A 20,151-nucleotide genomic window follows, 5' to 3' on the forward strand; every position below is an offset into this window, starting at 1 on the left:
TGTCGGGCCGCAGCCTGTAACCGTTGTCCCGCTGAGGGTCCAAGCCTGCACAGCTGAGGCTGAGCGATTTATATGGAAAGAGATTAATATGGCTCTGGTCCTCCATTGGAGCGTCATTTTACGTGTCTTGGCCAATCATACCTTAGCATGAAAAAAAATTAAGTACATTAAATTGATGTAAGAGATGCCGCCCGAGGAGGACAGCAGGAGCCTGTCCTCCTCTGCCCCCCACTGCCCCCCCCACACCACTTCACACAGACTGCCCTTTCTCCTCCTGCCCTGCAGGTGTCGCTGTTGAAGCATTTTAATCAGAATTTCAATAATGGATTTTTTTCCAAAGAGAGAAAAAATATTTTATAAATGATACTGAGATTTGGTAATGGTTTATTTCAACCAAATATTCTTTTTTTATATTTTGATCTCTTGCCTCTCAAAAAACCTCCTCTGCCTCTATGAACCAGCCTCCTCTGGTGTATAATGGTGTTATGGATGTGTTGGTGTTTTATCAAAGACAAAGACACATTTTCTTTTTTTGAATGTATTTTATGCAAAAAATACATATATTACTATATGCACACACAGAAAAATTTAGACTTTTCCATTAATTACAGGCACGCCAAAATTACATTTTCAAAAGCATAAGTTAAGAAAGCAACACATGGACATATGAACAATATCTATAATATTCACACCTTCCACAAGACAAAGTGTACTTCCTTCATTTCGTACAGTTTTATTTTTCTTTGAGAGGCATGTTGAATAAGCTTCAGACCAGATTGTTGTATGTTCGCCTCATATAGCAGGTGTAAACAGCTGACACAATTTGCCATCACAGCTTTGTCGCTTTCTCATTTCTTTGGTCATCTATGTTTGTATAGGAAACACCTAAAAGAGAAAAAAGTGATAGGTATTAGAGCTCTACAATTCATACTACAATGATCACCATGAGGCCAGCTCACAAGTTTTAGTCCCAAATATCAGAGGTCTTTCCAGGACACTTTCTGGACATTATAAGAAAATCCTATAAGAAGATCCTTAAAATAGAGTGATATTGGCTGCTAGTTTCTTATTTTTACACAAAAACATAATCATTTTTCGGATATTATACCTAATATTTAGTTATTAAAGAGCTGTGACAAAAGTATCGAGTGGGGCCGGGTTTTTGAAGTTGATAAATAAACTCTAGATTAGATGATCTAAGATCACACTAACAGTAAATCTTGAACAATATGTTGAAAATTAAACCAACATACAAATATAAATAAAACACAACAAATAGATTTAAAATGTTAATTAAATGCAGTCTAGAAAACATTTATGCACTGCAATTTATATTTGCATATCTGCCAAGATACATGCCAATACATATGTGTTGGGTTGGACCTCTGGAAAACTGTTATTATGGGGTCCAGTTGATTTTTTTGTTTGTTTTTTTTTTTTTAGTTTCATGACACTAATGTCATGAGAAAAAGGTCTGATTCTCATTTATAATCTGCACATTTTTATCAACTTTAAATTTAAGTTAAATTGCATACAAGGAAACAAATACTGGCAGTAAAACAACAAATGTTCTCATAACTTAGAGAGTGAATTTATTGATGAGTCATCACATAAGCAGCTGGGCCAGATGCTGCTAATTCTAACAACTTTATATACTGTGGGTGGATTTACACTCCAAAAGCATCAGATTTTACACACTTAACTCACGTTTGAATGTAAAATTGTCATTTGGAAAGTAACAGGTTACTAATATCAAAACTGTGAATGTAGTAAATTAGAAGTGTGATGTATCCTAAACTGGAACATTTAAGTACCTCAAAATGTACTTAAAAAGCTTCCCTTTTGCCTTCAAAGATATTTAAACAGTAACATTAATTTTGGGAGCCATTTTTAGATTTAGTCTTAGTACTGAAATAAAAAATGTACCCGAGTTTTAGTCAATTTAAGATTACTAACAATGGTGATCATTCTTACTTGTGGATTTCAGGCTGAGTTTTTTCTCCTCACACTTGATTTTCCTGTGAAAAAGAATGGAGGTGAGAGATGGACATGATGAACACATTCTGCCTGAACAGAGGATTTATAGATACAGTGAAGGCAGTCAGTGAATCAAACCCTTCCCTCCCCACTGCTGATACAGTATGTTCCCAGAAATTCTTAAAAAGGGGATGAATTTGTAATTTTCTCTCATCCACTGTGAGATGACTGCTGCTTCTGAATTACATAAACTTGTGACCTGGAATGAAAATGAAACATTTTTCTTAACTGACCATATCCCTGCTGCCAAAACCAAGCTGGACAAGAGAAAAGAAGAACTGCCAAATTTATCTAACCCCATAATAAAAAACTATTGAACATATGTAATATTTTTAAATTCGTTAAGCATATGGTTTATGTGTTTTCAAATGTAGTTTCATATGTTTTTCTGTATTGCACTTGTGTTTTTATAATATTTGGGCCTTGATATGGGCCCAGTGTCTATTTGTCTGGCAGCAGTAGAGACTCACTTGGATTTTCGTTTGCAAACACACACGAATGTCATCACAATTATGATGACAGCCACTGGGACCAGGACCGCAATCAGGATGATCCATTTGGTTTCTGTAAGACAGCAATAAAATAAACTTTGATTCTTATGGAACCTACTGTCTATGCAGAGAAAGATAGAATATGTCTTAGGAAGTCTTGACAAGAGAAATAAAAATATCAAAATTTTCTGTCAGAAAGTCCGTCATAAGTTTGACTTGCTTCTTGCGGACTTGCAGTAGAGTCAATGGGCCCTATTTTAACAATCTAAAGTGCACGGTCTGAAGCGCATGGCGCAAGTGCATTTAGGGTGTGTCCAAATCCACTTTTGCTATTTTAATGGCGGAAAAATGGTCAATGCGCCAGGCACATGGTTCAAAGGGGTTGTCCATAGTCTCCTGATTAATCATGGGTGTGTTTTTGGCATAACATGCAATAAACCAATCAGAGTGTCATCTCCCATTCCCTTTAAGAGCCAGGTGTGCTTGTACCTTGGTGTATTGCTATTATGGTGGCACGTTTGCCAAGCAGAGAGAAGGAGCGCAAAGTGAAAGCATACGATCCATAACGAGCACACTGGCCCCTGCTGCTCCTGAACCCTCCTGTGACCAGCCCCAGACCACCAGTTTAAGATCCTTAATTTGTCCTTAATTTCATTAATTTGTTGAAATTTATTTTCGTTTGTTTTTTGAAAAGGTTTATTTTTTTGATTACAGCTTTTGTTTCTTTGAAACCATTTTGTTCAGTCATGGAGTAACAGGTAAAATCAGCGAGGTTTTAATTGCTGAAAGTATGGAAACCTGATCACTGTACTCTCAAAAATGCAAAGAATATTTGTTAAATATTGTTCATAAATTAAATCATTAATTTTAATCATGTAACGAATCATCAACACAGTTATCAGGACTTGATCAGATCTTCAATGTGCTGATCCTGTTGCTGGCAGCAGCTAGAAGCTGTGCAGATTCATTTCTTTCTTTAGTTTAATCATTGTTTTCACCTCATTTATTTCCTCATGTTCCTCATGTCATCATGTATGTATGTATGCTTAAATACCTACGTGTTTTGCCACGATTTGGTCAAGTAATTAGACAATTTTATCTGTCATTACTGCGATTAGTTAATTCTGATAAATATTATGACTAACCATTATGACATGTATTTTTTTAAATATGTTGATGTACATAATAATATTATTTCACATTGTAATCTTTTTATTTGTCATCTTTTGCACGTTTGTGCGCTGCTGTGCGTCCGTGTGTGTAACAAGCAGAGTGTATGTTGTGTGCCTGTGTAGGTGAATATTACTATCTTGATAATGCGCCCTTAAAATGAGTGAAACACTGTGCCATTGACTTTAGACCAGGTTTTTGTTGGTCAATAGCGCAATCGTTCTGTGCTGCCTCAAGATAGCAATGTACCAACAATGCGCCTGACCACACCTCATTTTAAGACCAACACGCCCACGGGCACACTGATGGGCGCAAGTACATTTGCTATTTAAACAACGTGGGCACTGGATGGGAAAATAACAACTGCGTCAATCTTAAAATAGCAAAGACACTAACATTGCGCTTGGCGCCACTTTGCACTGGGCGTAAAATAGGGCCCAATGTGTAAGCTTTAGTTTTGCTTTTTGTCCTGAAGAATGAAACAGATGATTGAGCAGCTCTTACCGAGTCCTCCACTCTGTGTGATCTCCACCTCACAGTTTGTGCCCTCAAAGCCCTCAGCACAATGACAGGTGTATTTGTTGTTGCTGGCCTCCTTACATATTCCTCCATTCAGACAAGGGTAACTGAGGCAGGGGCTTGCTGCAACACAGAATAAGATATTATTGGGTTTATAAATATTGTAATGTTAGATTTACTATACTAACAGCCTACCCTCTGGACCAGATGTTCTGCACGTATCAAACAGGTGCATCAGGCTGCAATTGCATCTTTTGTGTCAAGCCACATTTCTCTCCTAATTGCATGTTGAGGATCAGGCAAAGAATAGGAGACAATGGCATTTCATTACATATCAAGAGGAGGAGTGTAAGTTCTGCATATAAAACTTTTAGTGTTTTTATCCAAAAAATCCACAGTGAATATATTTCAGTGGAGAGATGACATTTGTTGCTTTTTATTACAACCGCAGAGAGCTTCATCCTCTTCATTATCTGATATTTATTAAGACAGACATTCTGAACAGAGCTGGTAGAAGTCTTTTACTGCACAATCTTATTAACTTGAAATTCAGTTGCTTGAATATCCATTAAAGATAATGTCATTTTGGGGGCAAATCTATGTAGTTTTTTTTTCTCACAATCATTTTTTTGCATTGATTCAGAATCACTGTGTTAAGGTACTAAAAAGAAGCAAAAGAATAAAAAACACAGCAGGTTTATTAACAAGCTTACAATGTTTTTCCCTTTGCCGTTTGTTTTTTTCTTGAGTTTTACCAATTTTTCAAGGCTACAAAAATAAAAAAAATATATGTAAATGTTTTTTTGAGTTCTAAAAGGTGTTCATCAGAAGCTTGACATGGTGGCTAAATATGTGTATGTATAGTTAGTGGAGTTTGCACTGAAATGACATTGGGTTTGGACTGGAATTTAATTTTGGAGAGCGCCTCACAAACACACACACATACACACCTCTGTAGCAGTCACGTTTGAAGTCGTAGATGGTGCAAATTTCACCATGCTGGCAGGTTTTGCGTTGGCACACAGCGCCAGTGCTGGTGCATTCACAGGACTGAGAACAGTCTTCAGTCACAAACCTCTCCTTCAGCTGCAGGATGGACGGAGAGAAGAGAGAGAAAGGATGAAAAAAAGACTATCTTTCTGTTGCTGGTGCAACTGTTCCATAAGGTGTTGTACTCACAGGGTAGTATCTGTTGAGGAAGGTGCAGCCACACTGTGTGTATGGTACACAGATTCCCTCACTCATGACAAAGCCTGCGGCACACTGGCACCCCTCCACACAGGAAGTGGTGTCACACTCGGAGGGCGCGGCCAGGTCAGCGCAGGAGGCAGGGCAAGGTGACATACAGGAGGAATAGGTGCTGTTGCCACCACAGGAGAGAACTAGGAGAGACAGAGAGAAGTCACACGTCTCATACGGATAATTGCAGATCATTTGAGCTCATACAGTTCGATTTTAACAAGCTAGTTGTAGTTTGCAAAACCACAAAAGGCATTGTGGACATACATGACTGTACAAGACATATTGAGATTAAGGCTATGTTAAACTCCACAGTACTTTGACCATACCAGTGGTTTTGCTTGATTTAGTGCATTTACTTCAAATCATGTATGCTTCATTCAGATTACAGCAAAAAATTTTGCTGATTACAGTACTGTGTTTTAGAAATGTGAATAACTGTGTCTCCAGTTCCAGGCTTCCATTGGTTTTCATTCATTTTATACAGTCAAAGAATCCATAAGCAGACACTTGCTTAAGTTGAGTTCAGCCATTTCTGTCAAAGTAACATTATTGTTATGAGATAACACACTGCAAACTTTCTAGATTTATCTTCACTTATCTGGATTACCAAGCAGCAGTCTTCTAATTGATTTTGTAGAAATGAATTGACACACAAACAGACCTGCGCAACATGCATTCAAAATAGTCATAAAAATGTCTAGTTTAAAGGATTTGAAGTAAATGGGGTGAAAAAAGCAAGCCACTGGTATGGTCCTGATTCTAACATACTTGTTATTCCTACTTGATGTGAATGTTGTTGTGTGTCTTCAGCATCTTACCACAGTCCAGCTGCTGCCTCCAGGATCCCAGTTTGACTCCTGCCTCCTGACAGGCTGCAGCGTACGCTTCATAACTGGCACAACGCAGCGCTACACCATCTGGCTCAGCACACAGGTCAAACAAGCAGTCACTGAGGGACAAACACGGACATACATTAAACACACACATTAAACACATTATCTCGCACAGGGACAATCTGGAAGAGGGGTGGTATATTAAAACTACATTCCACACACTGGGACTACTCACTCCTGGTAGGTTTGGGGTGGCAGGGTGGCGTGGCAAGCAGCAAATGGTCCTTTGGAGTCAGACAGTGCTCCACATTGAGTTAAACTGTTGAAGTCATTGAGCTGAGACTGAGAGCAGTCTGATGTCTCAAATCCTGTATCTAGATCCGTCTCCACCTCCCGCCTGGATACAGATGGCAGAAAGGATGTGAAGACAGAGGGAAACAGTGCTTTGTTAATGTTGCTGTGTCTAACCTGATACACAGGGTGCGAACGACAGGGGAGTCAGGGAACATTTCTGAAATTTTTGGGGTTCTCTCAAATATGACAATATGCTATTTTTGCCATGAATTTCTATTTTTCTGTATCTTTGTCATCATGGATCATGTGTAAAATTAGGCTATTATTGATGTATGACTCATGCTCACTTTAACACAAAGGTCAGAAAAAAACAAACCCCAACATCTGGAGACTTACTCAGGTGTTAGACTTCAGTCATATGACCAAATTTCTCTAGATCATAGCCTGAAGAAGGCTGTTATATGGTCCATAAGTCCAGGAAATTGCTAGTAAATGAAGTTTAGAATATCTTACTGATAGGTGTTTCTAAGGTCAAGAATGAATCTCTTACCTGTGGGCATGGACTGTGTGAGGAAGGTCATAGATCCTCAGTCCGTCAGCCTGTCTGTCACTGACCCTCCAGCTTTCTCCGAATGCGTTCAGGTCCCTGATGACTGTCCCGTCTGGTTTCATGTACTCGTTTCTGGTGATGTCATCATAGTTTCCACACAGCCCTCTGACATAGTTCTTATAGGTGCTGGGCAGTATGATCTCTGATTTGTAGACACACAGATAAATGAGGGAAATGATTCACGAACAAGTCAAAGAAGAGCTCAGTTAGTAAAAGTTAGCAAAAGTTTCTTCTTCTTTTACCTCCGCGAATATTGCCATCAAAGCGCACAGTGAGCCCGAAGTCAGTGGTGAGCTGGACCTGCCTGGACGTCATTGTGATGCTCAAACCATCAACTGGATTGAGAGGAGGTGCAACACGCTCCCCATTCACCTAGAGGAGATACAGCAAATTGAGTGTTTAGTTTTCACTAGAAGGAACAGCAAAAAATAAACAGTGCTTCCATCAGACAAAGACAAACTACTAACCAGAACTTTCTTCTTCTGCAGGAAGCGGATATTTAGACCGTAAACATCAATATACATCTGATCCAGGAACGACACCCTCTTGTTCCACCCACGTCGGATGTTCTTCCCCCTCACCACCAGGGGCGACAGTGAGTTTGGCAGGTTGTGGCCCTGAGTCAGGATGTAGGTATGGCGCCCCTGGAAGTGATGGGTGAATCTGTCAAATGTTCGATAGTGAGGATCCCCAGAGATGCTGCACTTGTCGAACTCTAAAGAGGATGATAAAGTACATGGAATATTTAAAATGCATTATGACCAAAACATTTCTTACACTAACAAAGCTTTTTGTAATATGACACATAAGGCCGTTCAGACTGATAGACTCACTGGTGGGTTTGCAGTAGAGGTCTCCATATTTGTCCAGGGCACACACTGAGTTGGAATCACAGCTGTGGTCCTTACATGTGATTTTGCCACCAAGGTTACAGGTACATGAGTCAGCACATTTATCTGTCAGCCATGAGTCTCCCACCTACGCGCGCACGCACACGCACACACACACACACACACACACACACACACACACACACACACACACACACACACACACACACACACACACACACACACACACACGCACTCATTTAGATTTACAGACACTACTCAGTATCAGTTTCAGTTGGACTTTGAATTAAAATATTTTTGGTACAAAGATGTATTGCTACATCTGACGATATTTCTTTTCAAGTTATATTTGTGGAACCTTTGCAGAATTGCCTGCTGCTTCTTTATACCTGACAGCGAAGAGTTTCAGTTGGTGTTGTGAGACAACCGCACCATACTTACACTTATGCACTCACAATATGCTTCTATTGTACTTATACGGAGTTACAATTGCCTCTTCCAGTGTTATGACATTTTTAATCACTACATTTTATACCAAAAAATATATATTGCCTTTATTTTAAACTGGCTTGGAGCATAGTGTTAGTTAAGGCAGGGCACTCAAGTTGTGGTTGTATTAGCTGTTTGTAGTATGCTTCACAACCATTGGCGAATTCACAGCTGTGTGGCTGGTAACATCCTATTATTTCCATGTAGGTGTACATTGCAGACATTATAGCCTGATGCTATCACTGTACTCTGCTTGTCACACTCATGCCAACGCCAACACCCTAACCTCCTCCCTATGTGGTAAGGAGGAGAATCTAACTGTGTAACCATTTGCTATAAATGGTCACTCCTTGATATGTCTCTGATTGAATTATATTGCAGACAGGCCTTTATTCATTTTTCTATTCTGTTTTGTACTTTTGATAATATTTTAGTAGGACATCTTCCTGTTTTTTTTTCAGGATCCAGGATGTGTTGAGTCTTATTAACAATAATGTTCAACAATTTAAAAAACCGCAAAGTGGCAAAGTAATGTAACAATATTTTTTTTCAAAATAACTCATATACTTTCTAACTTTCTCTATTACCACAGAGTGGTGAGTATCGACATGTCTGTTGTACTGATGGAATTAGTGCTGTGGAACATTGTACTGAATTTACCATGTGAGTTAGTACGGGTAACTTGGCCTTTAGAAAATGTAATATTTTATTTGTTTGGCTATAATTTGTTCTCTAATTAAATACCATTTATCTGAGACTGCACAAACTAAACAATGTCTACTTTTGAGTCCTCAGAACAGGTCAATGCCTTAGTGTAAACAATTTCCCTCTGTTTCATTTGAAGGTTTTCGAGAAATCTGAAGTGGTGACAGTGTTCAAAATTTCACAAGAAAATTCTAATTTTTATTAGTTTTGATTTTATAATGTTTTTTCTATAATTAGCACAAAAATTATTATTATTATTACATTATTTGGACAGTATACAGCTGTAAAAACTAATATTAAATTTACTTTTTTTCTTTCTCCCTTATTACCCATCAAATTTATTTTTGGTATAGACCCTACCATTTGTCTCTACTAAACTCTGTGCACTAAAACATTTAATCTGCACCTTTAATGCTTATAAACTGTATGTGTTTCTGATTTCAGTATTCAGGATATTGTGCAGTATGATACCATATCCAGCCAGCAACAGTATTGACTCTGCTTCACTCACATCATGGTACTCTCCATCTGAGTCCAGACAGCCACATTTGTCTAGACGGACACACTTGCTGTCACTGAGGACAAAGCCGGCGTCACACTGGCAGCCCTCCACACAGGTGGCTGGGGGGAGGTGACAGAACATGGGGAAGAGGTCGGAGCAGGTGGGGGGGCAGGGCGTGTTGCAGTCTGAATAGTGGCTGTTAGGAGGACAGGGCAGGGCTGCAGGAAGAGAATTAAGTATTAAAAGAGTAAAACTAGAATCTTTTCTTCATTTAAAGTGTTAATTACTGTTACTTACGACAGAATGTGTTGTTCCTCCAGCTGATGGTAACTCCGGCGCTCTGACAGGCCTGAGCGTACGCCTCCACATTGTCACAGAGTGTCACCTGCATGCCGTCATACTCACACATGTCATAGACGCAGTTACCCAAGAAAGCCTCGGGAGGCACCAGAGAGTGGCAGGGCTTGAAGCGGTCAGAGAGGATGACCTCGGCACACTGAGCCTCGTACATCTTCTCTTCTTGTGCTGTGCAGTTGGGATGGATGTCTGGACGAGTGTCTGGCTGACAGCTTGAGAGAGGAGAGTGTTTGGATGAGTGCTTTCCTTGGTGACTTAACTGATATCATATAGATATAGATGACAATTTGTGCATCTATTACTGTTATTTCTAGGCTGGATTATTACAATTCCTTATTATCAGGCTGCCCTAACAAATCATATCTCATAGTACCCTATTACTCCACTAGAGCTCTGTGCTCCCAGAATGCAGGCTTACTTGTGGTTCCTAGAGTCTCGAAAGTAGAAGGGGAGGCAGAGCCTTCAACTATCAGGCTTCTCTCCTGTGGAACCATATTTCAATTTTGGTCCAGGAGGCAGACATGCTCTCTAAGTTTAAGAATAGGCTTAAAACTTTTTGATAAAGCTTATAATTAGGGCCGGACTAGGCTTGCCCTGGACCAGCCCCTAGTTATGCTGCTATAGGCCTAGACTGCCGGGGGAATATTCATGATGCACAGAGCTCCTCTCTCCTCCTCCCCTGCTCTCCATCTATATGCATTCATGTACCATTAACATGTTTCTAATTTGGCATCCTCACCGTAGTTTTGTGCTTCCTCGTCTCGCAAAACATCTTCGATTGCGGACCGACTGCTGTCCAGTTTGACACCTATGCTGCTGCTATTATTAGTCATATTTCTATCATTATTATTGTTGTTGTTGTAGCTTTTTCTGTGTCTCTCTCTCCCCTCTCCCCCTCCCTCTTTTTCTCTCAACCCAACCAGTCAAGGCAAATGGCCACCCACCTAGAGCCTGGTTCTGCTCAAGGTTTCTTCCTGTTAAAGATTTTTCCTTGCTGCTATCGCCAAGTGCTTTCTCATGGGGGAATGTTGGGTTTCTATAAATTAAAGAGTAAGGTCTAGACCTGCTTTATGTGAAAAGTGCCCTGAGATAACTTCTGTTGTGATTTGGCGCTATATAAATAAAATTGAGTTGACTTGATCTGCAATAACAAAGAATGTTTTACTGATGCTCTGGTTGATTTATTGCAACTACAGTACACCACCATGCATATTTGTGCTCCCATTGGAAGGACTCTCTTTGATGGTAAAGACCCCACTAAATCTTCAATATGTTGTGAATTCCAAATACAAATTTGTTGGGTGTAGCAAAGATTGCAGCCTTTAGGGGCTGCTAGTGGCACTTTAAACTGTTCAAGGGTGGCACTAAAAACACTTGTTGACACACTGCTACATTATTGGTAAAGATGAAGTTCACAGCCAAGTGAAGATAGGGTTTATTAAAAACAATGAGCTTATGTGAGCTCACCATTACAGTAAGATACTGATATTATGAAGCCTAAAAACACATCAATGAGCCACACTATTGCACTGGATGACATGTTCCCTCATAAAAAGTTTTTGAACATGTTAGTTTGCTAAAGGTTTGCAAAGCTAAAAACCATTAGCAGGATATTCATAATACATCTCTACATCCAGCACAGCTCTAATAATGTTAACAAGAGAATATACTTCTAACTGGTTGAAAACATAGTGCTGTGATGTATCAACCAGTTGCACCAGTTTACTGCCATCAAACTAGAGACCTTGTTATATATGTACAACTATACAATATATATACAACTTTCATAGAATTTATCATAAACCATACTGACTACAGTGTACTTTGTGATTTTTGAAATACTTATGGAGCATGCAAATGGTTGTCAGAGTGAGTAGGGTAGAGTTCCACTGACCCAGGATCACTGTCTCCATCTGATTTCCAGCTGTTGCCCAGTTCAATCACATCCTTGGCTGGTTTCTTGTTGGGCATCAGGTTGTCGTCAGACGAGTTGTAGTTGTAGTTCCCACACATGCCACACAGCTGGAGAGAAGCAAGGCGGAGCAACATTATTTACACCGAGAAATTTTGGAGGAGGGACAATAAGACAGGCAGACTAGTGTTATGTCTTCATACCTTGTTGAAGTATTCTCCAGACACGGTGATCTCCAGGTGATGGACTCCGTCAAACTTCACCTGCAGACCAAAGTTTGTGTCCAGCAGACTGTAGGATCCACTGGTTATCACCTTGACTCCAGCTACGTCAACGGAAACAGGGGTTCGCACCCGCCGTCCATTCAGCTAAGGCAAGATAGAGACGTCAGTCCACCATGAATGATTTAAGTACGCTGTTTCCCATTCCTGTTTTCTCACCAATATCCAATAAATCTAAAAAAAAAAATAAAAAATGTAAAATGTTCCTTACCAGAACTCTGCGGCTCTTCTGCAGTTCAACCACAGTGTCATGAGGCAGGTAGACCTTGACAGAGCGAACATAGGAGGCCTCTGGTTGACCACGCTCCTCATTTTTGGCCACTATCTTGAATGGCGTTACCTTGGTGACGTTACACACCTAGAAGAAATAACATTGTTTTGTTTTCTACAGTTCAGAAGTTACTACAGTGGCACAAACATAAGAGATGTTTGTAAAGTTGAAAAAGAATGTGACATAAAATTCAAATTCATTCCATACCTCCACCAGAGTATAAGTGCAGGTGCCCATGAAGGTGTGCATCACACTGTCAAAGGTGTAGTAATGAGGATCTCCAGCCACATGACACACTCCTTTACCTGAGGAGTGAAATGATATCCAGGGAAAAGTGACAAATATGTTTGATAATTTTGTGGTCTTTTCCATCATTTCAAAGAGACAAAAATAAGACTTAAGTTGTAATAACCAGACCCATCCTTTAATCTGGGTGTATTGTAAGGGTAAGGGTTAAATGACCTCCAGGGCAACTGACACAGCTTCAGGTGTAGTGAATCTTTGATCATTCAGTCTATTATTACATGTACCTGTAGAGTGGCAGTCCAGCACTCCTTCCACCACTTTACACTCCTGTGCAGGGCTGCACTGCCAGGGCTCGCAGGTGATGTTGTTGTTGCCATTACACTTACAGCGCTCTGAGCAGTCCATCTCTGTGAACCAAGAGTCTCCAACCTACACACACACACATAAGAAAAGATATTTTCTTGCAAAAAAATGAAAATCATTCCCCATGAGCGTTCCATAGTAGAGCACACCTACCGGCCTGTACTTTCCATCTTTACCCGTACATCCACACTCACTGAGCGGGACACATTTGTCCCCACTGAGGATGAGCCCGGGGTTACAGATGCATCCCTCCACACAGGGCTGGTTGCAGGAGCCACCAGAGCCTGCAGGGTCCTGGCAGCTGGGCTGTGGGCAGGCGGGGCCACATGGGGTGTAATGACTGCCTGGGGGGCATTTCAGAGCTGGACGGGGGTATCACAGAAGAGGACATTGGTAAGTGGATGTTTTTGGGATGTTTGTGAAATACACAATTTTATATCTGTCATTCCTCCCCAAACAAAAAAGAAAAACATGTGCATTATGCATAGTCTAAATCTAAAATCATAGTGTCTTCTTCTTGAAACTCAAGGCTATACTAAAAATTATAAGAAGCAACTGTAGTACCAGAAAGATATCATGTAAATAGAATGAGTCAAACTACAATATTGCTGCTAAATTTCAGTGAACTAATTTGATTCAACACAAACTTGTGGATCAGAAGCACTTTCTCTCCTTTCATAAAGCAGGATCCTGTATTTCCTCAGCTAAAGAATAAGTTTTATTTTCTTAAATCAAGTCTATTTAGTGTTGTAATGAACAGCAGCCACTGTGGCAAATGGCAATTACAGGAACTACCATTATAACCACAAGCAACTGGTCACACCAGACCAAGCCTGAGTGTATGGAACTGAACATTCATTCTAACAGACTTGACACACAGACTTACGACAGAAGGTGTTGTTTCTCCATGCGATGGGGACTCCCCCAGCAGCACACATGTCGGCATAGCTCTCTATGGCTTGGCACAGAGCTACTGTCTGGCCTCCAGTGGCACACATGTCATACACACAGTTTTCAAAGTAGGGCTCAGGAGGCACGGCAGAGAGGCAGGGCTTAAAGATACCTGAGGTCAGAGAGGGAAAGGAGTAGAGATGTAGTGGTGGTGAATGCTATTAAATTCATTTTGCTGTGATTTTCTGGGCTCTAGGCAAAAATCCTAGAGCCCAGAACATCAGAACATCCTCTTGAACCTGCTAGTACAGCTCCTATTTTAAACCATTTTACACTTTACCTCTTCTATGAAAATTTGCTAACATGTTTTCTGAAATATCAAATGGAATCTGCACAGTAGGCTGTTTGTGATATTGATGAAAATGGTGATAATGAATGATGAATGAGGACAGTTACCATTGGGATCAGTGATCATGCCGCAGCTGGTGGGCTTCTCGGCCTCCTCCTGCACTTCTTTATCACAGTCCTCCTGTGCGCCACCATTGGTACAGCTGGAGAAGAGGTGGAAGATTCATTACAATGGCATAAAGTGATGAATGTTGGTTATGTGCTTGAGTGTGTGCATATTTGTGTATGACAGATGACTGTCAGTCTGTCACCTAACACTTTGGTCTAGAGCATCAGATGCCCAAACCTTTTCTCACAGGAAAATTCTCAAATACAAGCCAGTATTAAGTGGTTAAGTCTAAAGTAATATTTTTCATGGCCAGCATGAACAAAGAAAGGGTGGTCCTTAACATTGAGCTAAAAAATATCAAGAGGGGGTGGAATGATCTGTGCTATAACGGCTCATACGATAAGTTTCATCCCCAACTGAACTCAGAGAAATGGTGAAAAGCAACTGGAATTAATGAATGAGAACAGCATTAAAAAGAGAAAGTGAGAGCAGCAGACAGGAGAGTGTGACTGTGGACATTATACTGAATTTATAATTCAGCGGGTAAACATAGAGGAAGTGGTGAGTTTACCAGTTTCTAATATAAGCCTATTGCAAATTAAGGCCTGGTTCTCTCTGCAGTTCAGTATTTTCTGTAACAGTAAGTGATTTCGTTACGTCTGACTGAATTTGGAGAGTGAGTTCTGTTTGTGCATGTATTCATGTTTGTGTGACTCACTCAGGCCGTGGGTCAGCAACCTGCCAGCTGTCTCCCAGCTCATTAGTGTTGGCAGCGGGTGTTTTGTTTGGTTTCATGTTGTCATCTTTGGGGTTTCCATTGAAATTTCCTGCCGAGACAACAACGTTAAGACTCACCACACAGTGACAAATCTCATGATAAAAAAGACATGACATTAGTCATTAGTTGTTATATTAAGTTTATGGTACAGTGAATGAAATGGGACACAGATAATTGCTGATACTGGTTCTTACCACACATTCCACAAAGCAGGCCACTGTAGGAGGTTGGCACTGTGACATCAGCGTGATGGTTACCATCGAAACGCACCCTTAGGCCGAAGGATGTCTCCAGAACAAGAAACTTCCCACTCAAGTAGATCTTAACTTCACTGATGGAGGTGACAGGTGGGACGACCACTGTCCCATTGACCTGCAGAACAGAGACATATGTATTTAGCCATTGTGATTTCTGCAACAGTGGCCACTGTGGCAATAAGTGGTAATTACAGGATAATGGCACGTTACTCTAATTATCAATTATTAATTATTTTGTGACATGCTGAACGTACGTTTTCCTTTTGTTGCTCTACCGCAAAGGTGGCAGATTTCCCTCCAAGTCAGACAGGATTGTACATACATGGTTGCCAAACTTCTTTCTAAATCTACCACTGTATCAGACACATTTAAGTACCAACCCTCTGAGTCAGGTGACATACCTGCACTGTGCGGCCCCTGCCGAGGATGACGGTCACACCACTCACATTGATCACCACAGCCCTGACATAGGACACCTTCTTGTTATTTCCTCTGTGCTCATTCTGGGTGTCCACGGTGAAGTACGACAGGCCGGAGGAGACATTGCAGGGTTTTGTCAAGGTGTAGGAGCAGGCTCCCATATAATGGTGGGTGTATTTGTCGAAGGTGGTATAGTGAGGGTCACCTGACACTGAGCAGATACCGTTTCCTGTGGTAGAACAAGAGGGGGAAGAACTGAGCTTGATTTGATGTGTGCACTGACGTATGTGGAGTCTAAACTTTGTCTGTTGGAGTTTGCTGATGTATCTTAGTCTTCCTCTATTTTGAGCTGAAAAAAAATAAACCACTGTAGCATGCAGTACATGGAATGGGTTGTAAATCAGATTAAACATGGAAAATATTTATGGTTCTTTAAGGAGTCTCTAAGTTTTTTTTCCACTGTGAATTTTATACACCTATGCATGTATGTATGTAATACTCCAATTTTATACTTATTTGAGTTCCCAGCTGCATTATTTCAAAAAAAGATATTGCATAACAGCACAAATGATCAGTTTCCATCCAAATGTTTTCGTGTGAGTCATGAAAGTCCAGGGCTGGATTCACCTGCTGGGGGCCCCAGGGCAAAATAATGAAGTAGTGGGGGCCTATTAACCCCCATTTCTCCCACTCTCTATGCATTGTATACAGTATGTATTCTGCTGAAATAATACATGGCCCCAGGCTTACAGTTTAGTAATTTGATTAGGCACAAACTAATTTAGGAATATGCACTATAAGCACAAAATGAGCTGAGATAATGAAGAACTGAAAGATACATTTGATACATTGACACAAGACCCCTCTCAGACAGGACCTCCTGACTTTAAGGTCCTTGTGAGTTGGCCCTAATGCAAAAATGAGCTGCTGGGTGCCGGTACAACCCCCTCTCTTTCTGTAAAAATAAATAATATAAACAACATACCCAGAGGGCGGCACTCATACTCTCCGTCTTGTAGGTGGCAACTCTCAGTGGTTGGTTTACAGCTGCTGTTGCGACATTGGATCAAACCTCCACTGTGACACACACACCTCTGTTCACAACCGGGCAAGTACCAGTCATCACCCACCTAACAAAAGCACACACAAAATGCATGAGGGTCTTCTCTCAGTCTCTTAACTGATATTAAGTACATGCTGGTCTGCACAAAGCTCTGACCAGTGTGATATTTCCAAGACCAAAACATACATTAAGCTTCCACCTGCTTGCTCATATCTCACATAATAGTCAATAATAATAACTATTATTATTATTGTTATTATTGTTATTATTATTCGTCCACTAATCGGAAGATCTGCGGTTCGATTCCCGGCTCCTCCAGTCCACATGCCGATGTGTCCTTGGGCAAGACACTTAACCCCAAATTGCTCCTGATGACTGTGCCATCAGTGTATGAATGTGTGTGAATGGTTAGCTTCCTCTGATGGGCAGGTTGGGACCTTGCACGGTAGCCCCTGTACCCATTCAGCCTATGAATGTGTGTGAATGGGTGAATGTGATTCGTAGTGTAAAAAGCGCTTTGAGTGGTCGGAAGACTAGAAAGGCGCTATACAAGTACAGTCCATTTACCATTTACCATTGTAATTTGTCGTTGTTGTTGGAATTTTATTATTGTAAATATTCATCATCTCCACCCATAATTCTATTATCTGACTTTGCTTACATGATGGAAAACTAAAACAATAAAATATCTTGAGTATGTTCTTGAAATATTTTCAATCCTATTTTTCTTTTGCAAAATCATAATAGTATTTGTAATGATTTAATATTATTTTTATATTTTTTTTGTATCCTTTACTTCCACCAACCTTTCCACCACAGCTAAGCATAATAGCTCTTCTGAGATATTTCTGCTTTTTCCATGTATTCATTTATTGATGTATTCGAATATTAACCTTCAAAAACATGTTACATGAACTCTGGTTTATGTTTGTGCCTATTAATGGAGCCACAAGCATTAAGGCAGACTTACTTCACTTATTTGTTTCAATGGGCTGTGGGCCATGAATTATATTTTTTGTTACTTTAGACCATCTTAATGTTTTTTCCTGACTGTTCTGCTCACCTTCCCTTTGGCTATTTTACATTTTCAACATTCTTTAGCACATGTTCTGAGCAGCGAATGCCTACAATTGGTTGTACATTGGAGTATGTCAGAGCTGCAAAGCTAAGAAGCCATTAGCTTAAGATTGATGGCATTTGTATAATAGCCTCACTCCTTCACTTAACATGAATAATTCCTCCATCTGTTGTTAGTATGCTTTGCTTATAATTCAACCCAGAGTACCATTCTTGTTCTCGTCATGTTGTATAATATTGACAAACTTCATTGTTATGGCAAACTGAGTATCAGATTAGTACTGCTTCATGTGCACAATTAATGGAATGTGATTAAAGTCACTTGAAGCTCACTTACAGGGTGATAGGTTCCACTGGTGTCCACACAGCCGCAGTCTTTCAGTGCCACACACTTGTCATTGCTGAGGATGAATCCTGGGTTACACTCACAACCCTCCACACACACGTTCTCACAGCCGGATGGTCCGACCACGCCTAGACATGTCTCTGGACAGGAACTCACGCACAGAGAGTAGGAGCTGTTGGGAGGACAGGCCAGCGCTACATGGAGGAACGGAGGCATGACAGATGGAGGGAGGATGGACAAAGGCAGTGTATTAAGGAGGAGCAGAAGGAGAAGCAGAAGATAGACGAGTGGAAGGAAGGTAGGATAGAGACAGGGATTGATAAAAGGAGGGACAGTAGGGTTAAGACAAGGACAAAAAGTTTGATGTTATGTTGTTGGTCGGATGATGGTTGTTGTTCGAGCTTTTTCTGGATGAATAACACAATAGTAACCTTCTGGCTTAAGATTAATTTATTCGTCTCTGCTGAGGTGTTGAGGTGATTAAGCTACATGTCATGTCCAGTTACTATTGTAGCCACCAGCCTCCCGGATGTGAGGATATGTTGGATTTCCCAATCTTCTATGACAGTAAAGTCCATATCTTTGTGTTTTAGTGTGCTAAACTAAGATGTCCAATATCAAAGTTGAAATACTGATGATGGTCATTTAAAGGTGCAATATGTAGAATTTAGTGACATCCAGCAGAACGGACTTGGCAGAAATGGAACATAATATTCATAAGTATATTTTAACTAGTGTATAATCACCTGAAAATAAGAATTGTGTTTTCATTACCTTAGAATGAGCCCTTTAGGTCTACAAAGGGAGCAGTCGTTTTCCATGGAGGTCGCCATGTTGCACCACCATGTTTCTACAGTAGCCCAGACAAACCAAACACTGGCTCTAGTGAGGGCCTTTCATGTTTTTCGCGAGTTTCGCAGCACCCGTAGGTTCTCCTACACGCTTGGAAGCGGTGGGGGAGGGTATTCAGTTGGTTGAAATCTGTAACCTCACCACTAGATGCCACTAAATCCTACACACTAGTTCTTGAAAGGTTGTTGAGATATTTCACTCTGGACTAATTGGGCTGACCATTGCCATCCCTAGAGCCTAATCCAATATCCCTAAAGGTTAAATACAGTAACTTTTTCTCTAAACATTTTATGAGAGATATTACAAAATATATACATTTTCCAAGAAAAAATAATTAATACATTTGGAGTGACAGGGACATTATATTCAGCGACCCCGATGAGAAAGATACTAGCTGCACTCAGGATGTCCTGTGCTCCAACCGGAAGCAGGAAGGAGTGTGATCTTCTCTTGGAATGATAAACTATGTCATATTAAAACAATGAACACTTACGGCAGAAGTCTGGAGTCCTCCACTGATGGACTTTGGCCCCAGCACTCTGGCAGGCATCAGTGTAGGCCTGGAGCTGGTCACACAGCACATGCTGCTGGCCGTTAAACTGACACATGTCATACACACAGCTCTGGAAGAAGGGAGTGGGATTCACCACACTGACACATTCCCTGGAACAGAGAAAACACACTCAGTCAGTTTGGGGAGGAAAAGGCACATGTTGCTGATTTCACTTATACCACCCTCTCAAGTAGCTCTCAGTTCTTTTCATGTAAAAATTACAAATATAGAAATACATGAAATCATGTCCTAAAAAAGATAGATATTGTGGGCTCTATCATCCA

General features: G+C 40.5%; 1 protein-coding gene across 1 annotated transcript in view; it reads right to left on the minus strand.

Moving 5' to 3' along the window:
* Nucleotides 1–579: 579 nt before the first annotated feature.
* The window catches only part of zanl (zonadhesin, like), a 33,225-nt gene continuing 13,653 nt past the window's right edge, over nt 580–20,151 (minus strand). The window contains exons 20-47 of the mRNA XM_042402400.1: nt 19,808–19,977; nt 18,454–18,656; nt 16,962–17,106; nt 15,958–16,205; nt 15,494–15,671; nt 15,240–15,348; nt 14,521–14,615; nt 14,060–14,236; nt 13,327–13,535; nt 13,095–13,239; nt 12,772–12,869; nt 12,505–12,651; nt 12,216–12,380; nt 11,995–12,122; nt 10,041–10,312; nt 9,753–9,961; nt 8,030–8,174; nt 7,664–7,911; nt 7,439–7,568; nt 7,137–7,338; nt 6,528–6,689; nt 6,278–6,408; nt 5,397–5,599; nt 5,168–5,303; nt 4,203–4,340; nt 2,508–2,601; nt 1,975–2,018; nt 580–885 (exon numbers count right to left, since the gene is read on the minus strand). Coding sequence (XP_042258334.1) covers nt 830–885; nt 1,975–2,018; nt 2,508–2,601; nt 4,203–4,340; nt 5,168–5,303; nt 5,397–5,599; nt 6,278–6,408; nt 6,528–6,689; nt 7,137–7,338; nt 7,439–7,568; nt 7,664–7,911; nt 8,030–8,174; nt 9,753–9,961; nt 10,041–10,312; nt 11,995–12,122; nt 12,216–12,380; nt 12,505–12,651; nt 12,772–12,869; nt 13,095–13,239; nt 13,327–13,535; nt 14,060–14,236; nt 14,521–14,615; nt 15,240–15,348; nt 15,494–15,671; nt 15,958–16,205; nt 16,962–17,106; nt 18,454–18,656; nt 19,808–19,977 — 4,387 coding nt within the window. The 3' untranslated portion in view covers nt 580–829. The remainder of the gene's footprint in view (nt 886–1,974; nt 2,019–2,507; nt 2,602–4,202; nt 4,341–5,167; nt 5,304–5,396; nt 5,600–6,277; nt 6,409–6,527; nt 6,690–7,136; nt 7,339–7,438; nt 7,569–7,663; nt 7,912–8,029; nt 8,175–9,752; nt 9,962–10,040; nt 10,313–11,994; nt 12,123–12,215; nt 12,381–12,504; nt 12,652–12,771; nt 12,870–13,094; nt 13,240–13,326; nt 13,536–14,059; nt 14,237–14,520; nt 14,616–15,239; nt 15,349–15,493; nt 15,672–15,957; nt 16,206–16,961; nt 17,107–18,453; nt 18,657–19,807; nt 19,978–20,151) is intronic.

Source organism: Thunnus maccoyii, chromosome 22, assembly GCF_910596095.1.
Source record: "Thunnus maccoyii chromosome 22, fThuMac1.1, whole genome shotgun sequence".
NCBI lineage: Eukaryota > Metazoa > Chordata > Actinopteri > Scombriformes > Scombridae > Thunnus > Thunnus maccoyii.